Raw genomic sequence first — 21,205 nt, 5'->3', positions numbered from 1 at the left:
AATATTTCTATGTGATAAATAGTATTTCCTTACCAGTGATCTTTAGGATGTCTTCACGCAAAGTTTGCATTTTTTGTTTTTTTTGTCTTTAAGTTTTTATGTTCTGAATATTTGACTAATTTGACTATGCCAGATAAAATACAGACGCATGCTTAGACAAAAGCATTAGCAAGTAAAATAAACACACATTTTCAAGGACCACTTGTTTTTATCTGCTGTTAGTGTTATATACTCACCAATATCAGTATAGTCCTTCACATCTCTGCACTGCAAATCTTTATTCAGTTTAATTGTAAATTCTACAAAACAGCGGGGGTTCCACTTTTATATAAACCCATCCCCAGCCCCCTGAACTAAATTTCCCACTAAAAGGCAGTTTTCCCCTAGCAACTTATCCCTCCAAGGGTAGCGACCTCCCACATTGTTTCCATCCTGGCGGGTAAAACACTAGTGTGCGCTGCCTGTGAACTAATGCCCTAGACTTAAATAGGATGATGCTTCTGTAGTCCTGGAACGTCTCATTCAAGTGTGTGCATTGCTGCATTAGCATGGTCAGCTCAGCGCTAAATTCTTTTACCAGATCAGATGTAAACCACACAGCAGGGAGCTGCTATTGGATGGGATAAGTCAGTACCTGGGGGGTTTTGTTTAGGTTAAGGTGGTGCTGGGGGTTTTGAATTAAGTGAGCTTCTCTTTTAAAGCAAGGTTTAGGATTATAAACAAGACAATGTCTCTAAACGTGACAGGGTTCAAAGTGAACCTCTGCTTTGTCCTTTTAGGACAAAATATGTTCACTTGGATCCCTGCCCCACTAGTAGTACATACTCACCCAGCGGCCAGACAGTAAAAAGCCCAGCACCTACAGATATGGAGGAGCATGACGCACCAGTTTTTGGTAATTGGTTTCTCAGGCATATACGATACTGCACTTTCACATGGGAGCTGAGCGTGCTGGTTTAAGCGGCAACTGACGTGCCTGACTTGGACAAATTCTCTTTTTGCTGACAATGGTCATTTGGAGGTATGGGAGAGAAGGGAATGTAAAATTGTGTACCTGGTCGGACCAGCATTGCATAGACTTGGCACGGGTTCACTTTAGGGCTCAGTTCTGACTCATGTGTGGATGGTGCTGCATTAGGTAACACTATTGGTTTCTTTCATCCCAGACACTGCAGTAAGATCCAAACTTCCAACAATGAAACTGAAAGTTCCAGCTCAAGTACAGAGAATGGTAGCGGGCCTCTCGCTCTCCACCTTTCACTCCCCTTGTCTATTCACAAAATGTCTTGTATTCTTTTCATAGAATACAAAGTGTTCTTTTCATAGAATACAAAGTGTTCTTAAAATGCTGACTGGAGAGGGGGGATTTAACGTTGCAGCGTTTCCTTGTCTCTTCACTGAACACTCTGGGGTTAATTGTCTACCACTGGAGAGTGCAAAATCTGGTTCATGGTAACTGATCAGCTACTAACTTGGGCCTCTTGCACACTGCAGTTTGAAAAAGCTCAGTACAGCTTATTTTTTACTGAGCTAAAATACAGCCCATTAATTGTACTGTGCCTATGCCTGTGCCTATGTAAGCTGCAGTGTGCAAGAGGCCTTAAGCTTAATTAATGGACTTTGACAAAAAAAAAAAGACCTAGAAGCAGATTGCTTTTCTACGCAGAGTTGATCCAGATTTTGCACGCTAGTTTTAGTAAATCAATCCCTTTGTACTCTGTGAAATGCATACAAGACATTTTTTGAATGGACGTAGGGAGAGGGAGGTGGGGAGTGAGATACTCGCTAATCTTCACTGCATAAGAGCTGGAACTGTAAGTTGGCTGATTACAGCAGTACAGTGTAGTGTTAGGGATGAATTAGACTAATAGTTTTACTTAACGAAGCACCATCCTCACATGGGACACCATCATTAAAGGTCATTTATTTTTACATAGCAAATGTCCAAAAATATTTTTTTCCCTGCGTTAAGCTTTAAACACGTCAATATTCTGTTCAGTTTTTATATTGCAGGGTGCCTAATTATGAATGCTGGTGAAGCCCCAGCAAATACATATTTTTAATACTGAAGGCAATGTCTTGCATATTTTTTCTGGTCTTATTGACTATACACTAATCTAGGAAAACAAATGTATTCCTTTCAGGAGCAGGGCAAAATTGCCAAATTAGGGTTGGAGCTGCGTTTGCTGACATCAGATGTGGATGCTGAATCAGAAAAATGGGAAGATCAAGAAAATGAACTGCTGAGACATGGACAGACCATGTCCAGTATGGCTTACACTATGTATCTGTTCACAAGGTATGAATATTATTCTTTACATGTATGTATTTTTTTTACTTGATTTTACTAGTCTTTTAAAAGGTGAGAGGCAGGATTTCTCCTGAGGGCTAAGCAGAATGTTTGTTTGAGAAACCCATAAGAACCTGTTATTTTAACATGGTCAGACCTCTACCAACATGGGAACCAAATTCAACTGGACTACCCAACAAGAGAGATTGTTCTTTTTGGGGAAAGCAAAAGTTAATACCTTTTCTAAAATATATGGTTTGTTTGAAAAATTATAGTTAAATCAACAAGTTTAGTTACATGTATAACTGGTGTACGACGTTACTTGGCATTTGAAAAATCTGTCTGTCGAATGGGCTTGTCTAACAAGACTGTTGTAAAAACAAGCCAGTTTACACCGAGCAAAACAGGGGGGGGGGGGGCATACTATAGACCATAGGTGTGGACAGCCTATTGCATTAGGGTGTGCACCCCAAAGCTCAAACAGATATGTGTGTGTGTATATACTGACAGTGTCAGTAGAGGAATGGACAGTCTCAGTAAGGCAGGGATTGGTGTCAATATGGCAGTGGACGGCGTCAGTAGTTTTTATTTTTTATTAGTCCCATTAGGGTGCTTTGTTGAATTTTCAGGAGTCTAAACGGGGCGAATTTCCGCCACATGGGGGGTGATTAGGGTGTGTCCTGGCACACCTTGTGTGCACGCCTATGCTATAGACTGAGTAAATGAGCTTTAAATTATCATTTCCAGTGTTTTTAATGGGTTATCAAAAGGTCTGTAGCTTAAAAAGATTCTGCCACCAATTTAAAAATGACTATTGTATTTCTTTGCAATGTATTCATGAACTTGCTAGCAAACTAAACTAGTTTAGATTTAGTTACCTAGAACAGCCCCCACCGTCCTTGCAATTTTTTAGCCCTCTTCTGAGAGTGACAAATCCCCCACCCCTCTTTTCACCTCCCTTCATTACAGTTAAGTGACCATCTGCTGGGGCTGCTCACATCACATCCAAGATGGTGGTGCCCAGCCGCAGTCTCAATGTTTTTGGATGTCTGCTCAAGGGGGGTTTTTACAGGTAAATAACATGACTAAAATACGGTAAATGCACATATAATCATATTGGAAGATCTATGTTGAAATGAATGGTTAGGTAACTCTTTAAAGTGGATCTTTAGGCTAGGAATGAACATTGGTGGATTTTTAATGTAGAAGATACATGCTTTGTCTCGTCTGCATTAAAGATACTTGCCTGTCTGCTCCTGTACGGTAAGCTGCGCAAGCACAGCTCACTGCAAAAGTTCGGTAATTCTAAATCAGACGGATGCATGCGCAGGAGTGACATCACCTCGGGATGGCCAATGACAGCAGGCGCCAATTGACTAGGTAGTTTGCCTCACAAAGATGCCAGCGGGGAGTTTCGGGGACGGTGCATCGCTGGATTCAAGGTGAGTATGGTTTCACTTTAAAGTGAGTTGGTATATAACTTGTACAATAAAGGATTTCTGCATAAAAGACTGTTTGTACTTCCGCTCCTGGTGCCTGTGCCAAAGGTCTCAGCTGTAGTTAGGAAAATCTGGGAGTGTCAATTTTTTTCGGTGCCTCCCTGTGTGCTGTGCTACAGGACACAGTAGTGATATAAATGCCGGCTGATTAAACCACTAAGCCCAGCCAAGGATTAGAAATGTAATACCTATTGGATTCTGAAGATTCTCCATCTGGCCCTTTATCTTTACTACAGTGGAGATGGGCAGCAGGAGAGGTGAGTATAAAATGTATCCAGGGAACATTTTATTTCTAAATTGTATCGGGACAGCATTGCTTTAAGGCCTCTTTCACACGGACTGTCTGTTCAGATCCGCCTGTCAGTTTTTTAGGCGGACCTGAACGGACACTCCATGGAGGTCTATGGAGCGTCGGATGTCAGCGGTGACATGTCCGCTGACATCCGATCTGCTCTGATCCGAAAAAGTGTAACCGAGGAAAAACCTACTTTTCCATCCGTTATCGGATTGGGTGACGACGGACTCTACACTCTACACTCTACACTCTGGTCCGTCATCACCCGATCCCCCATAGGGGAGAGCGGCGCTCTGAACAGGTCCGTCGCTGCACAGTGTGCAGCGACGGACCTGTCATTTTCCTGCTCAGCGGGGATCGGCGGAGCGATCCCCGCTGAGCAAGCGGATGTTCACGGGGCAGATCATCACTGATCCGCCCCATGTGAAAGAGCCCTAAGAGTTTGAAGTTACAGAAATATTGTATAAAAATTAACCTTAGCTGAACAATCTTGACACTGCACAGCAAATGGTGAAAAGTAAAGTCTGTGTGTTAAGAAAAGCATGTTAAAATAAAGTTGACAGGAAAAAGGAGCATCACCCTGCGATGCTTTTGATGAATTGAAAGAATTGGATGACGTACGGGACACATTGACCTGCATAGAGAATGTACAAAAGAAATGTGATTACAGTTGACACACTTCCCACCAGTGCATTGTGGAAAAAATCCAAAATGCTGCATTTTGGATGCCTAAATTAAAGGAAACAGAGCTCAAAAAGAAGAGGACAAAGTCCTCAGTGGGCAGAGCAATAGTGACATTACCAAATCTCATGAGACTAAAGCACAATACACACAGGCCGAACATTGGCTGGTTCAACAGGAACCAGCCGACATTCAGTCAGTGTGTAAAGCTGCCTTTCTGACAGAAACCCATCTAACGGCAGTCCCCCTGTCAGAACACAAAGGCACAGCAGGGGAGATGGCCACACTAACATTGCTTAGTACAGCGACCTCTTTTTAAACGTTACATGTGTACCCAACCTTACATCCTAGGCAACAGTGCCTTAATTGCACACCCTTGCTGTTTTTCTGACTGAAAATTGTCTCTGGTACAGAAAGTGATTGAAATGCCAAGCTTTTGAGTTGTTCCAGGAACAGATGGTAATGAAAAATCTTCCAATGAGGACACCTGTTCTGGTAAAAAGAGGCGATATCCCCTCTCTTTGGAGATATTTTACTCTTACATCATGCTGTTTGGTACAGGCTGTGAGGAGAAATTTCCCTGACCGAACACAGATCATTAATGCAAAATGTTAAAGAAATCTTGCAATGCTAGAATGATGGAGGCTGGCATTTCTGATCACTAACTTCATAAGTCAATTACCCGGAACAAGTATACAGATGATATGCATACTTATTCTGAATCCGTGACGCAAGAAATATTAAAGCTGTTGGATCCCCAGTCAAGCAACATCCATTTTAGGAAAAAGGTCAGCCATATTTATCTCTGTCATTATATAATCTTTCCTCTGCAGGGGTGAAGGTTTGTTGAAGACTACCCAAGACTTATTTCATCAAGCAGAGGTAAATCAGTGCAGCTGTTTTGATATTTTTATATAAAACCTTACATACATATATACATATAGAATATGTATATGTATATATATATATATATATATATATATGTATTTATTGACTTATAACATGCACCTTCATTTTAGGAGGGAAGTTTCAGGAAAAAAAAAATCTAATTTATAAAAAAGAACTTTGAAGCAAAATGAGGGTCAGTGCCCATCTGCAGCCTCACCATTGCCCATCTGCAGCCTGAGTAATGCCATCTGCAGCCTCACAATCGCCCATCAATGCCCATCTGGAGCCTCACAATTGCCCATCAATGCAGCCTGATCACTGCCCATCTACAGCCTCACAATTGCCCATCAATGCAGCTTGATCAATGCTCATCTGGAAAATGAAAAAGAAATACACTAGGTGCTCAAAAAAGTGAAAAAATAATTAATAAGGAAATATCTGTGAAAGGGGTCCTGCTGCTGGACACTATAACCCCAATACGAGGGCACAAGAAACAGATATAAAGAGAACAGTGCAGCGCTGGACAAATGTCATGAGTGAAAAATATTGTGAAATTATTGTTAAAAAATCAATATAAAGAATTAAGCAATCAATAATAAATAACACCTAAAAATAATGACTAGTGAAAAAAACATTAAATCAAAAAGTCCATAAGTGATGAAAAGGCAAGTATAGTGAATGGAAATAAAAGTTCTGAATTATAATGTAAGTGAAGTCCAAAAGTTATTCCATGCGGAGTTCTGGATCAATAATCCACCGCCAGTGCTGCCCACCACCTGGGGATAATGTAATGAAGGCTTACCAGATAGCCAGCGACCGCCCTTACTCAGGGGGGTCAAAACAGGCTTAGTAGAGGGAGAAGTAGCGATGAACTTCGGGGGATGACCCTTGAGAGACTCTGTAAGGAATCTCGCTCGCCAGCTGCCACATCTCCGCACTGCTCGCTCTCCTCACACCGTCTATGGAATGCGCACCCCAAGGCCACAGCTCCCCTCTGTGCTCCTCTCCCTGATAACGGATATAATGTCCATATGCAGCCTCACCATTGCCATGAATGCAGCCTGATCAATGCCCATCTGCAGCCTCACCTCAGATTACTGCTGCCTCGGAGGGGACAAGGAGGGGGACGGGACGAGCGGCGTCAGATTACATACAGCGAGAATCTCCTGTTTACTCGGTGGCCTCTTTAATACAAAGTCCCACCTCCTGGACCGGCTTCTATGATAGACAGAACACTGGTCCAATGCCGGCCCAGGAGATGAGACTTACTATTACAGAGGCCACTTAATAAACAGGAGATTCTCGTATATAAACTGATGGCGCTCGTCCCGCCCCCCCTCCCCTTTCCCTTCTAGGCAGCCCAAATTGCAGTATCGGCGTATAACACGCACACGCTATTTGCACCGGATTTTCAGGGTGAAAAAGTGAGTGTTATATGCCAATAAATACAGTATATAATTTCTCTTTGCTATTGCATCTGACTCATGGGACTAATGGTAGGCATACCGCACTCCACACCCTACAACTCACCTGGTTATTGAGGGACCAATTGGTTCAGTCTCTGGACAAACAGATTCCCTGATGAGCTGGGGAAGTTGTCTGAGATATGCCGGCGATGCATAGGTCTTTGGAGGAATCCCAACTCCTGATCAACATTCTGTAATATCTTGATTGGCGGATCTCCCAACATCAACCATCGCGGAATAGACTGAAGTCTTGCTGTGGTAAGAAAAAGTAAATATTCTGTCCTGTGCAAGACTTCATGTTCCAGCTTTGTCTGCCTTTTACATCCCAGGTATAGACAATTGGTGGACAGACTAAATCAGCAGACAGTGCCTCTATATGTGGGACCAAGTACGTACATCCAGAAGAGTTTCAGAACCTGTGCCACTGGTGAGGGTTGTGAGATGTGAGCCTCCTGGCTCCCAGATTCATCAACAAACTAGACAGGTTTATTTGCATGTACTTGGATCGTCTAATGAAAGCAGTGGATACTCTGATGACTTCCTGGCCTCATCTGCTGTGCAGGTTTGAGATGAAGGGCATTCCAGTGATACTCCCCGTTATAGACTGGCCCAGGCAAATGTATTTTGAACTGATCAGTTTCCTGGCAGATGCTGCGTGGGGGTTTTTCTTGATCAACCTGGTCTTCTGTCCCAAGGACCGATTTTAACAACCTGCTTCAGGGTCACTAGCTGTACCGGCATGACTGTTGAAGCTCAGCTCTTGAATGACAGGATCCTCAATGACTCGGTGATTCCCATCATGTTAAAAGCAAGAACGTCCATTTTCCTCAAGATTTGCCATCTGCATGGAAGGCCTACTTCACTAAATGCGGGGAAAACCGCTTCAACAACAAATCCTGAACTTTTTACAATTAGACCTGGTTTAACAATTGGCTAAGTACTATTAAAGGTTAGATCTCCACACTCATTCTTTGTGACCTTTGTACAGGGTTTCCCTCATATTGCTCCTCTGTGTTCACCTCTTTCTTAGTGCAATTTGACTAATTTGCTCCTTATAGCACTTCTAAAAAAAAATATCCTTTAAACCGGTCAGGGATATTGACGGACTGACATTGCTTACTGACTAGCTTGTTTTTTTTTCTTGTTGCCATCACCTCTGCAAAGTATGTGTTTGAATTAGCAACCTTATCCTGTAAAAAAAAGTCTGGTCTTACACAAGGACAAGGTGTTAAGACCTAAAGCCTGATTTCTTCCTAGGGTTGTTTGGACCTGTCGCCTTTACGAAGACATTGTACTTCTGTCCAACGCCATTATATCGAAAGGAGATTTCATTTCATTTTTTGGATGTACTTTGAGTTGTAGAATTGCAAATGTCTACAAGATTATGATCTTAAGGTTCACTTTTCACCCATTATTTGTCAAGACATCTGTAATGGTTGTGCGCATTGGGCTCATGAAAAGCTGTATGCAACATCCATTTTGTTCATGTCTAAGCTCATCTTAGCCATGTTGTCATTTGAAGGGCATAAGCACAGAGACCTTTTCCTCTTTCCTCTCTCCCCCCCCTGCCTCTTTTCAGTTCAATCCACAAACCTAAGCAGCATGGCAGACATCTCTTATCAATCTCTCAATACACTTCTAAGAGGCAAACAGATTGTTGAGTTTGCATGCTTGAGTGAGAGCGTTAAGACATTGGGTCATAAAAACCTCAATTGAAATTCATACAAAACACATCTGTCTCTCCGTAGAATCAATAATCCCAGTATATTCCATAACTTCTAAAATCATGACTGTACAGCCAGGATATAGACATATATCTTCCCTCAGTTAATTTGTAGCATTTTGAGCACAAACATTAAACTAGGAGTACCGGAAGCAGGACTGGCCCAATTCCTCCCCTAGGCGAACTGGGCATCCGAGACCTAACACATTTGTAGCCATTTCAAAGCTAATTTCATGCTGGACAATAATATTCATGTTGGCAGTCTGTAAACAGTAGGTATTCAGAGATATGCATATTTATGGAAAACTGAATCTGTGACGTGGTCATAAACACGTGACACCCCCATGGCCACTCGGCCACTTAATTGGCCAGATAGTCTCTGACAACACCCCCGTCATATCAGGAAAAAAGGAGTCTGCTCCAGAAGTTGATAGCTCTCCTGTTCCCTCAAGCAATTAAAGACCTGTCAACTTATGAGAGCCAATTTACCACCTTGCTCATTGACTGAAATCTGCTGAAACAGGACATTGCACGTATTCTCATTTTTAACTCCTTTTAAAGGAGTTGTAAAGGCAGAAGGTTTTTTTTAATCTTAATGCATTCTATGTGTAGCAGCCCTGCCAGCAACCCCATAATTACCTGAGCTCCTTCTCTCTCCAGCAATGTCCACGATCCCTTCAGCCATCCAGGACACTCCTCCTGATTGGCTTAGACAGAGCAGCGGCAACATTGGCTCCCGCTGCTGTCAAACAAAGTCAGTCAGCCAATCATGGGAGAAGGGGCCAGGTCAAAGCTCCATGTCTGAATGGATTCACAGAGCTCTGACTCGGCTTGGGTGCCCCCTATAGCAAGCTGCTGGCTGAGGGGCACTCAGAGGAAGAGGCTAGGAGCAGCGAAGAGGGACCCGGGAAGAGCAGGCTCCAGGCTGCTCTGTGCAAAACCAACTGCACAGAGGAGGCATGTTTATTATTTAAAAAAAAAAAAAAAGAGCCTTTAAAATCACTTTATTATTCTCTGTTGCTTTATTGTCTCTTTATTTCTTTGTAACACCCCTTTTCTATAAATATTTTATTTGCACCACTTTGACCTTTTCATTATTAAGTCCTATTTTGAAAAGTGTTAAAATTTTCTCTAAAACTTATAATACAAACTAAAATTCCTGTCTCTTGAACGCTACTGTATATGCTAAATCTCTGAATATGGTCTGTGGTGATGCAAATCTTGTAGAAGTTCTGATTCTTCGGTAAAAATGGGCGGTTGTAGTTCAGTGTAGCGTTAAGAATTAGCTCTGCCCTGAAGGATTGTAACCTATGTGGAAACAGTCCTTAGAGACAAGCCAGTGCTAATTTTGTCTTTTTTTTTAAAGAGACATACAGCAACAGCTCCTTCCTAGCTCGGTTTTCTGTTCTATCTTTTCTTTTTGCAAAACATGCCTAGTTTTGCAGATTGCAAGAGAATGAGTGAAAATGACATGTGTGCTGAATGTGAAGCAAGAGGAATTAATGTCCTTGGTAAGAATCATGAAAGCCTGATTCATGTCCTGCCGGAGGATGATATGCGGGCAGACCAGAACCTGGAATGGAAGTGGTTCCCACTACTTCAGAGCCCAGTTGTTCAGAAACTGATACTGGAGTATCAATGAATGTCTCCTCCAATCCAAAACATGAGCAAACCAGCACCTGAGTGCCTGTAACTCACGTAGACTCCCCGCAAGTGCAGAATGCACTACACTGCATCATGGAGACGGATTCTCTGGCGTACCTGCAGTTTCTTGAGCACCAGGCTGCGGCAGAGAGAGAGGCTGCACAGAGGGAGGCTGATCACTGGCAGGAACTGGAGATGGCTAGGCTCCAGCAGTAGCGACATGCTCAGAACCTTGGGTCCCTAGAGCACAGGAACGCCTTTCTGCCTGTAAGCCAGGCAGCCAAATTTCAAGTAATGGGAACGGACAGTGACATTGACATGTATCTCCTGTCATTTGAAAAAAATATGCCGCCAGTACCTGACACCAGGGATGCGAAGCAAGGCCCTGTATCCGTATGTCGAATTGTCAGCGGACCAGGATGACGATTATGAGACCATAAAGGCTGTGATCATCCAAAAGTATCAGTTAACCCTGGAAGTGTGCCCGCAGTGATTTGGGTCCTTGCAAAAGGGACCTGAGGACTCGTGCAAAGATGTGGTAAGTCGTCTGCGCACCACGTTCCAGCAGTGGACCAGAGGCTTGAAAGACAAGTCCCTGGGGGATCTCATGGTTCAGGATCAGCTGCTTCACCTCTGCCCTGCAGACGTCAGACAGTTTGTGTTGGAGCGAAGGCCAGCCTCTGCCAAAGCAGCAGCAGAATTGACAGATACCTATATCAACGCTTTGGTATCTGACCATCCTAAGGCTCCCCCAAATGGCTGGAAAGGAAGGAAATCCCATATGGCAACGCCGTCTATCACTGCGAGTCAAGTTTTGCAGCAACAAGCACCTGCAGCCTCTGGTGTCACATCAATCTCAATTGACAACAGCAGATGCTACAGCTGTGAAAAACCTGGACATCTCAGGCCTGAGCAGAAGAAAACCTCACCTGGCCAGCAACTCTTTCTCTGTGCTGTTCATCCACAGGAAAGCTCAGGTAACCACCGCCAACCTGTAGTCAGTCACCGTGGACAACCGTACCTTAACTGGACACAGGAGCTTAAGTCACCTTGGCCAGATCAAAGGTGATCGAAAGAAGGAACATCATCCCAGGAAAGTTTATTTTACCATCACCGGAGTCGGGGGGGGAACCGCTCATAAGTACCCTGTGCCTATGTTTTAATTGATTGGCGTGCTGGGAGTGGGATGCGAGAGGTGGGAGTCTGGGACGAGAGCCCCACAGCCGTTTTGTTGGGTGCCAATTTAGATACCCTTGTTTCTTACTATGCACCTGCTAAGAGCACTCTGAATGCCCCCTCTGAAATCTCTTGACTTACCAAGGTACTGTGTACAGATGTTGGGTTAATATTTGGGCAAACAGGAGATGGACATAGGAGGACCCTGTATTTCCTCTTCACCCTCCCCTTCCCTAAGGAAGGAAAGGAGAACCCCTTGCATGTGCAGGTATCAAACACGTGTGTAGTTGATGCTAATCTTGTGGGTGCTAATCTTGTGGAAGTTCTGACTCTTTAGTAAACTTCTGTGGTGGTAGTTAAAGGGTTAATTGCTTAATTAACTTAATCCATTGCTCCCAGGCTGCTGGTACCTAGATTGTGGTCCCGCAAGTTGGAAAATCTTTGTGCAGGGTGCAGATGAGAGTTGCATTGTTATGTAAGTGACAGCGTGGTATGAGATTGGCCAGTCCTTTGAGATGAGTTTATTGAGAAGGGCAGGAGTCTGATGTCTGCGTTTGTCACAACATCAAAATGTTGTTTTAACCGCTTCAGCCCTGAAAGATTTGGCTGCTCAATGACTAGGCCATTTTTTGCGATTTGGCACCAAAGCTTTAACTGACAATTGCGCGGACATGCGACGCTGTACCCAAACAAAAATTATGTCCTTTTTAAAGACAAATGGAGCTTTCTTTTGGTGGTATTTGATTGCCTCTGCAGTTTTTAATTTTTGCGCTATAAACAAAAGAGCAACGATTTTGAAAAACACACAATAGCTTTTACTTTTTGCTATAATAAATATCCCACATTTTTCATCAAAAAAACACATTTTTCCCACAGTTTAGGCTATGTATTCTACATATGTTTGGTAAAAAAATCGCAATAAGCGTATATTGAAAGGTTTGCGCAAAAGTTATAGTGGTCTACAAAATAGGTGATAGATTTTTTTATTTTTTTTTTACTAGTAATGACGGCGATCTGCGATTTAATTTTTTTTATCGGGACTGCGACATTATGGCTATAAAATGCACTGATTACTGTGTATATGTCACTGGCAGGGAAGGGGTTAACACTAGGCAGCGATCAAGGAACCTGTGTTCCCTAGGTGTGTTTCTAACTGGGAGGGGAGGGTTGGACTGTCTAGGAGGAGGAAGATCTGTCTCCTCTCCCCTGACACACAGATCCCTTGTTCTCGCACTGTCATGAACGATATCGGGAGCACGAGGATCATCACGCCCGCCGGGCACTCGTATCGGGGTCGGGCGCACGCTGTGGGCAAAAGGCGAAGCGACATAAGGTAACGTTATTTTGCCCAGCCGTGCCATTCTGCCGCAGTAAAACTGTGTGGCGGCCAGTCGGCAAGCAGTTTAAAGTGATACTAAAGCTAAAGAGAAAAAAAAAAGATACTGCACAGAGCATTTTTTTTTTTAACCTCCTCTTTAGGGGACCCCCCACCAGTGTTGCCTGCTCCTTCTTCCTCCGAGTGCCCCTATAGCAACCCATGTGCCCAGGGGGGTACCTTTGCGTGCACATTACTGATCCAGGCTATGTGCATCCATAGACCAACACACAGCACAGTAAGCCACTCCCTATTTACAAGAGTGAACACTCCAAATATGGATTTCATTTATATTTTTCTATTTATGCAATTTATATTTTTAATTGACAAAATATTTCCATTATTTTTAAGAACATGCTCACTTTATGGTATATTTTTCACAAAACTTTTGCACAGCAGTGTGGGTGTGTATATATATATATTTTTTTGTCTGTGTTTCTGCATTTCATCACATCAGCAATTACTTTATCTTCCTTCTTAGGTGTTTGCAGCAGCCGGTATAAAACTTTCATCCGTTCTTCAGACATTTTCAAACCAGGTAACTCTTCTCATAATACGTAAATGTGTACCTTTTCTTTGAATGGAAAGTTCAAATTAAAGTGTTAATAGATACAGATCAGGGTAGTCTTAAATAGAGGCAGTAGACAACAGTGGGGAATGTGCCCCGATTTCTACATACATTAAATGTTAACAAATATTTGACACTTATAAGAATAGTGTTATTTTAGAAGTGTTCATCTTGTCCAGATGCAGGTGCTATGGATAAGTAACTTGTACAGACAAAGGGATGGGACCTAAATCTGAGCAGCCCTAAATTGGGGCAAGGTGGAGGACAAAAAAGCTACAGCAGGCATGTGTAGGACTCTTTAGGTACCTGCACTTTTATACCTGTTGCTGTTTAAAAAAACATGTATATTACAGGCAGTACCCGAGTTACGAACACCAGAGTTACGAACGACTCCTAATCTACGAACGACCTCAAATGCCAGCCACTTGTGCTTCACACTGGTTCTAGATACCTCCGAGCACCTCTGGACATATCCCACACTGCAGTACTACATGTACTGCATTGCCAGAAGAGCCCCAGATAACATAGCAAGGGCCCGGAACATCCCACATCCATGCACAGGCGGACGTTACACTTACGAATGCAGTGTTCCGCCCGGAAGTTACACTTACAAATGCAGTGTTGCAACTTACGAATAAACCTACAGTCCTTATTGTGTTTGTAACTCTGGGACTTCCTGTATTAAATATTAACCTTCGCTTTATGAAATAGTGTTTTTTTTTTGTTTGTTTTTTGTTTTTCATTACACATTTTTGTAGCCCATGCACTGTACTGTGTGTCTACATCCACATGGTGGAACCATATAGAACTAGGCCAGAATTACCATCCGGCAATAGACTGAACAACTTCTGGTTCCTCCAATTTGTCTTCTTCAGTCACACATACACTGTCCATTTACAGTCTGAAACCTTGTTAAATGTACATTCTTTTGATCTACTTGTTGCTTCGGTTAAATTTTCTCATCCACCCATGTCTCCATGCTTTATTTTGCTGATAAATCACTTTGAATAGTGTCCCCTAGGGTTTCTGGTTGTGGCGTAAGTACAGGCAGATGATTCATGTAGCATTTACTTGGAATCCATCTGACATTGGCTCAGGCATGCAGGCAGGAGGGTGTGCATGGCTGAGAAAACCCCTGCTCCCCTCCTGAAGACTCTTGGGATATATGACATCATTTGCCCTGACCAGTGGCCCCTTTTTTTGGGGGGGGGGGGTAAACAACAGCCATCCGCCCTTCCGCCCACTCCCGGTTGGTCGATCATCCAGCTCAGCAATTACCTCATCTAGGTTGCAGGCGGGTAGTTGCTCCTGTGTCCTCTCCTCCTCTTCTGCATCACGCGCATCTCCTCCTCCTAGGCATCCAATAGGATTGCCTGTCCTTTCAGCCATGCATATGTAAACCACAGTTACACCACACGTATGACTTATCACCGTGAACGGCAGAGTGAGAGCAATAATTCTAGCACAAGAGCTCCTGGCTAACGCTAAACTGATGTGCTGTAAAGGCTTTTAAAATGTCACCAATTGAGATGTTGGGGTACCATCAATTTTATTGCGATATCGCCAGCGCACACAATTTTAAGACTTGGCATGTTTAGTATCTATCTACGCAACGCATTCTCATTTTGTATGTTTTACCAAAAAAAAAAGTTATCTTGTGTGAGTTAGCACTAACATTCATATTTTTATTTTTTCAGAAAATTTGCATTTTTATAAAACGGCTACGAAACGATCATATTTTTATTCTACAGGGCCTCTGCTTTCAGAAAATGTATTATGTTCTGGGGGTTTAAGTAATTTTCTTGCCAAAAATTAAGATTTTTACATGTGTGCAAAAATGAAAAAAAAAATGCTGGTTAAACAAAAATATTCTAATTCTGCTCAGATCTACTGCTGCTACTACTACAAAATAAGAATTAGCACTTGCTATTATGGAGTGGCACAAGATGGCAGAGAACAATGATACAAATTTAAATGGTAAATATGGGCCAACGAGTCAAAAGATGCTTAGCGGTCAGCACTATAAGCAGTGCCAGGGTTCATTTTCTTTAACTGCTATAAGACCGCCCGCCGTCAGAATGGCACTGCTGCATGTTTCGCCGTAGCTGTACGGCGTTCGTGCCCGTGGCAATCGGATTCGTTACAGAACTCTTCAGTCTTCAGGTCCAGGCCAATGATTTCATTGGCTGGACCTGCTGATCGGTTTTGGTGAATGAAACTCCTCCCCTGCCTGTAAGTGTACACGCAGGCAGGGGAAGTGATGTCATCTCCCCTTGTGGAACTCTCTTCGGTTCCAGAGAGAGGACGTCTAACAGTGAGTTACACAACACTACACTATAACACCAGTACATGTAGGCACACTTGTCACCCCCCGATCACACCCCCCCCTAGTTAACCCCTTCACTCCCTGTCACTGTGTCACCAAGTGCAGTTTTCATATTTTTCACTGATCACTGTACTGGTGTCATTTGTGACACTAATCAGCGTTAGGGTAGTTAGTAGTAGGCCCAGGTACCCCCCTAACCCCCCCAATAAAGGTTTAACCCCTTGATCACCCCCTGTAACTAGTGTCACTAATATAGTATACAGATCTTATTACTGATAACTGTATTTTAGTTTCACAGGTGATGCTAGTTAGCTAGTTACTGTCACCATCAGGTTTTTATAGCGTCGGGGTACTCGCCATATATTGCTGAACAAAAGGCTTAACCCCCTGATATTCCACCCCCCCCCCCCCCCCGCAGTACAGGTTTTAGCGTCAGGGTCAGCGTCAGCCCTAGGGAGAGTCAGATTAGTGCCAGTAGCGCTAACGCCCACCCAGGCACGCAGCATACACCTCGCTTACTAGTATAGTGTTTAAACGGATCAATACCTTTGATCAGATCAGCTTGTGTTAAGCCCCACCACCCAGCCTCACCCAAGTGCAATATCAATCGATCACTGTCACTTACAAAACACAACACACATAACTGCAGAGTCAGACCTGATCCCTGCGAATACTAACAGTTTTTTTTGGTAGCAGGCTCTGACAACCAGGTGCTTTTTTGCTTGTGAGTCGCAGTAGTTGTACCTGTAAATTTAGAGGCCACGATGTCCAATCGAAAGTACACTAGTGAGGAGGCCTACACGTTTCTGAGCATGAGCGACGAGAGTGAAGAGGAAGTCAACCATCTGTCAGATTCAGGCTCAGAATACAATCCAGTAGACAGCAGCGGCACCCTGAAAGATAGCTCTGATGACAGAGTAGTGGTCCCTGCCAGGGTCAGGCGCACCCGACCCCATTCTAATTTTTGAGGTGCAAGAACCGCAGGGCTCTCGTATAAAGCAGCGAGCCAGTACTAGTGCCGCTCATCCTTCTGGTGAACTGTCAAGCACCAGCAGCCTAGTACATCCTGGTCGTACATCCAGCACTTCAGTAACACTTGGTGACGTGGCGAGTCCCATAAGTGCAGTTCAAGCTGGTGAGGTGGCTAGCACAACTAGTGTCCCACAGCCACCAAGAAGACAAACACAGGCCTGTCGAGCCCATAGTGCCTTTCCCGCTGCATTTGCCAATCCTAATTGGGAGCCCATTACTTCTGCAGCACCCGTACATTCACCAGCCAACCCGAAATTCAAGTGGAAACAGTTGATTTTACATCACTTGATTTTTATTCGATGTTTTTCATGGAAGATCTCTATAGATCTATTGTGGACCAAAGCAATTTGTATGCTTGTCATGTCAATTCATCGCCGCTAATCCCCAGTTGACCCTTGCCAGAGAATGGAAACCTATTACGTTTTCCAAATTTAAGACCTTTCTGGGCCTATCCCTCCACATGGACATAGTTAAAGTGAGTTGCAGCCATTTTGGTCCACTGACCCAATTCACCATATGCCCGTCTTCTCTGCCTCCATGGCTAGGACACGATACGAGCAGATCTTACGGTTCATGCATTTTAATGACCGTGAACTCTCTTGTCCTCGGGGTGACCCTGAATTTGATCGGCTCTACAAAATTCGGCCCCTCGTAAACCACTTCAACCAGCAGTTTGCAGCCTTGTTTACTCCCGATCAAGTTGTCTGCGTTGATGAGCCCTGATTAAATTTTCTGTCTGCTTGTCTTTCAAACAGTATCTTCCCAGTAAGCATGCCAGATGTGGGGTCAAGTTGTATAAGCTCTGTGACAGGACAACAGGCTATACATATAGTTTTATGGTTTACGAGGGAAAAGATAGTCACGTGGAGCCCGAGAACTGCCCAAACTACATAGGGAGCTCTGGTAAGATTGTGTGGGACTTGGGGTCACCCTTAATTGGAAAGGGGTACCACTTGTACGTGGACAATTATTACACGAGCATGCCACTTTTTAGTCACTTGTTTGATCATGGAATTGGCGCATGAGGCACTGTGCGAGCTAATCGCCGGGGCTTATCCCAGCGGCTTGTAGAATCCTGACTTAGACTGTGGGAGAGAGCCTGCTTGAAGTGTAATAATTTGCTTACAGTGAAGTGGAGGGATAATCAGAATGTTTTCGTTCTGTCCTCCCTTCCCACGGATACGACTGTCCAAATTCAAACGGCGACTGGTGTTTTGGAGAAACCCCTCTGTGTCCACGAATACAATCTAAATATGGGAGGGGTGGACCTCAACAACCAGTTGTTGGCTCCATACCTAATTGCCCGTAAGGCCAGGGGCTGGTACAAAAAAGTGTTTATACCTATTTCAATTGGCTCTGCTGAACACTTATGTGCTATACAGGATGAACTGGATCCTTCCTTAAATTCCAGGAAGAGATCATAACAGCCCTTCTGTTTCCAGATGGTGCTGTGGCTCAACTTCCCAATGCAAATGTAGTGAGCCGGCTACATGAGAGGCACTTCCCAGAAGGCCTCCGTGGTACCTCAGGCCAAAGAACACCCCATAAAAGATGTTGTGTCTGTAGGAAACGAGGATACAGGCGTAACACCCACTTTTATTGTCCCTCCTGTCCTAACCAACCTGGTCTCTGCATCGGTGAATGTTTCCAACGCTTCCACACACTAGTCCAGTATTAGCGTTGGGTACACCACTGCACAGTCATAGGACACACTTTCCCTGGGTCTCCAAAGATACCATCGCATTTTTAGAGACCCAAACCTGGAACCTTTACAGTTACAAATAAAAGTACAAAAAAAAATTTAAAAATTATGAAATTAAAGCCAAAAATAGTTTTTGGTTTATTGTTCTTCTCTCTCTATTCTCTCTCTATTGTTCTGCTCTATTTCACTGTATTTTATAGCTGCAATGTTTTAATGTTACTATGTTTTATCATGTTTACTTTGCAGTTATGTAATTATTTTATACTTTACTGTTTACTGTGTTTTATTGTTAACCATTATTTTCTTTGTAGGTATGCCATGCAGCTGCAGCACTGATTTATTTATCTTGACAGCAACAGCGTTTGCTCTCATGATACGTAAATCAGCAAGTCCAGCGCTGTAGGAGGTGATGTCATCACCACAGTTAAAAAAAAAAAAAAAAATTGCATGTATGCCCATCATTAGAAGTGGGTGGATGCAGGGCAGTATTCTAATGATGTGCATACCCACCAATTAATCTTTTTTTCGTTCAGCCCACAGGCTGCGTAAAAAAAAAAAAAAGAACATTACAATATATGCCCAACGGCCAACAACGTACTGGTATGTTGCTGGATTTTGAGTGGTTATACCAGAATGATGCCTGCAGGTTTAGGTATCATCTTGGTATCGTTCTTTTCAGCCAGCGGTTGGCTTTCATGTAAAAGCAATCCTACCGGCTAATCAGCCACTAGACTACTTTTACAAGCAGTGGGAGGGAACGTCTTCCATGGATTTCTTGGGCTCTCCTGTCGCACCGGGGAACCTGATAATGCAGCCGGTGGTTCCGCCAGCTTGACCATAGAGCTGATCAGAGACCAGAACAGCTCCAATCATCTCTATGACCTAAAAAAAGGGAAGCTATGAGCATTTCATGACTTTGGTTTCGCTGGATATAAACAGCACCATTGGGAAACATCTTATCACACCGATCTTGGTGTGGTCAGATGCTTTGAGGGCAGAGGAGCTATCTAGAGTCTAATAGACCCCATTTTTTTTTTTTTTTTAGTGAGTACCTGTCACCACCTATTATCATAGGGGATATTTACGTTTTCTGTGATAACAATAAAAATGATGAAAAAAAAAAAAATTAAAGTAACAGTGTAAAAATAAAATAAAAAAGCAAAATAAATAAGAAAAACAAAAAAACCCCTGTTCCCCCATGCATGTGAGTTATCACTGCGGACATCAGATCGAGAGCAGCAATTTTAGCAGTAGGCCTCCTCTGTAAAACTAAAGTGGTAACCTGTAAAAGTTTTTAAAAATATATGTAGTTTGTCGCCGTTGCACAGTTGTGCGCATTTTTAAAGCATGTCGTGTTTGGTATCTATGTACTCAGCATAAGAACATTTTGTATATATTACCAAACATTTGGGCAATATAGCGTGATTTAGTGCATTAAAATTCAAAAAAGTGTTTTTTTTCCAAATTAATTGCATTTGAAAAATCGCTGTGAAAAAAAATTGCAACACCCACCATTTTAATCTGTAGGGCCTTTGCTTTAAAATGTATGTTTGGGGGTTTAAAGTTACTTTCTAGCAAAAAAAAATATTGTTTTTCATGTAAACAAAGTGTCAGAACGGGCTTTGTCTTCAAGTGGTTAGAAGAGTGGGTGATGTGTGGCATAAGCTTCTAATGTTGTGCATAAAATGTCAGGACAGTTCAAACCCCCCAAATATTGCTCAAACATGCCATGGGCAAATGTGAAATTGCACCGCAAAATACATTCTGCTGCATCTCCTGAGTACGGGGATACCACATGTGTGGGACTTTTTTGGAGCCTAGCCATGTACAGGACCCTGAAAACCAGGCACCGCCTTCAGGCTTTCTACGGGCGTAGAATGGTGATTTCACTTCTCACTACCTATCAGTTTTGGAGGCACTGAAATGTCACGATAGCACAAAACCACCCCAAATGATCCCATTTTGTTAAGTAGACACCCCAAGATATTTTCTAAGAGGCATGGTGAGTATTTTGTAGCTCTCATTTGTTTTTGAAAATGAAGAAAAGGAAAAAAAATGTTTTTTTTTTTTTTCAAATTTCAAAACTTTGTGACAAAAAGCAAGATCTGCAAAATACTCACCATGCCTCTCAGCAAATAGCTTGGGATGTCTTCTTTCCAAAATGGGGTCATTTGGGGGGGGGGGGTTTGTGCTATCTTGGCATTTCATTACCTTCGAAACTGTGATAGGTAGTGAAGAGTAAAATCAAGATTTTACACCCTTAGAAAGCCTGAAGGTGGCGCTTGTTTTTTGGGGTTCTGTACGCTGCTAGACTGCCAAAAAGTCCCGCACATATGGTATCCCCGTACTCAGGAGAAGCAGCATAATGTATTTTGGGGTGTAATTTCACATATGCCCATGGCTCCCGTGATCGCTCAGGGCACACCGAGAATCAGGATCTGTGTGTGTAAACACGGTTTCCGGTTCTCTGAGGGAAGAAGAGAGTACAGAGTATGAACAGCGATCTGTCATTTCCCCTCCACAGTTCCCTCCCCCCTTCC

The 21,205-nt window shown here is 43.1% G+C and overlaps 1 protein-coding gene across 1 annotated transcript in view; it reads left to right on the top strand.

Moving 5' to 3' along the window:
• The window catches only part of CTNNAL1 (catenin alpha like 1), a 448,383-nt gene that overhangs the window by 410,452 nt on the left and 16,726 nt on the right, over positions 1-21,205 (top strand). Inside the window, exons 14-16 of the mRNA XM_073630832.1 lie at positions 2,145-2,299; positions 5,599-5,647; positions 13,519-13,575. Coding sequence (XP_073486933.1) covers positions 2,145-2,299; positions 5,599-5,647; positions 13,519-13,575 — 261 coding nt within the window. The remainder of the gene's footprint in view (positions 1-2,144; positions 2,300-5,598; positions 5,648-13,518; positions 13,576-21,205) is intronic.

Source organism: Aquarana catesbeiana, linkage group LG05, assembly GCF_042186555.1.
Source record: "Aquarana catesbeiana isolate 2022-GZ linkage group LG05, ASM4218655v1, whole genome shotgun sequence".
Lineage (NCBI taxonomy): Eukaryota > Metazoa > Chordata > Amphibia > Anura > Ranidae > Aquarana > Aquarana catesbeiana.
Note: the sequence above shows the minus strand (reverse complement) of the source record. Positions and strands in the feature narration are given on the sequence as shown.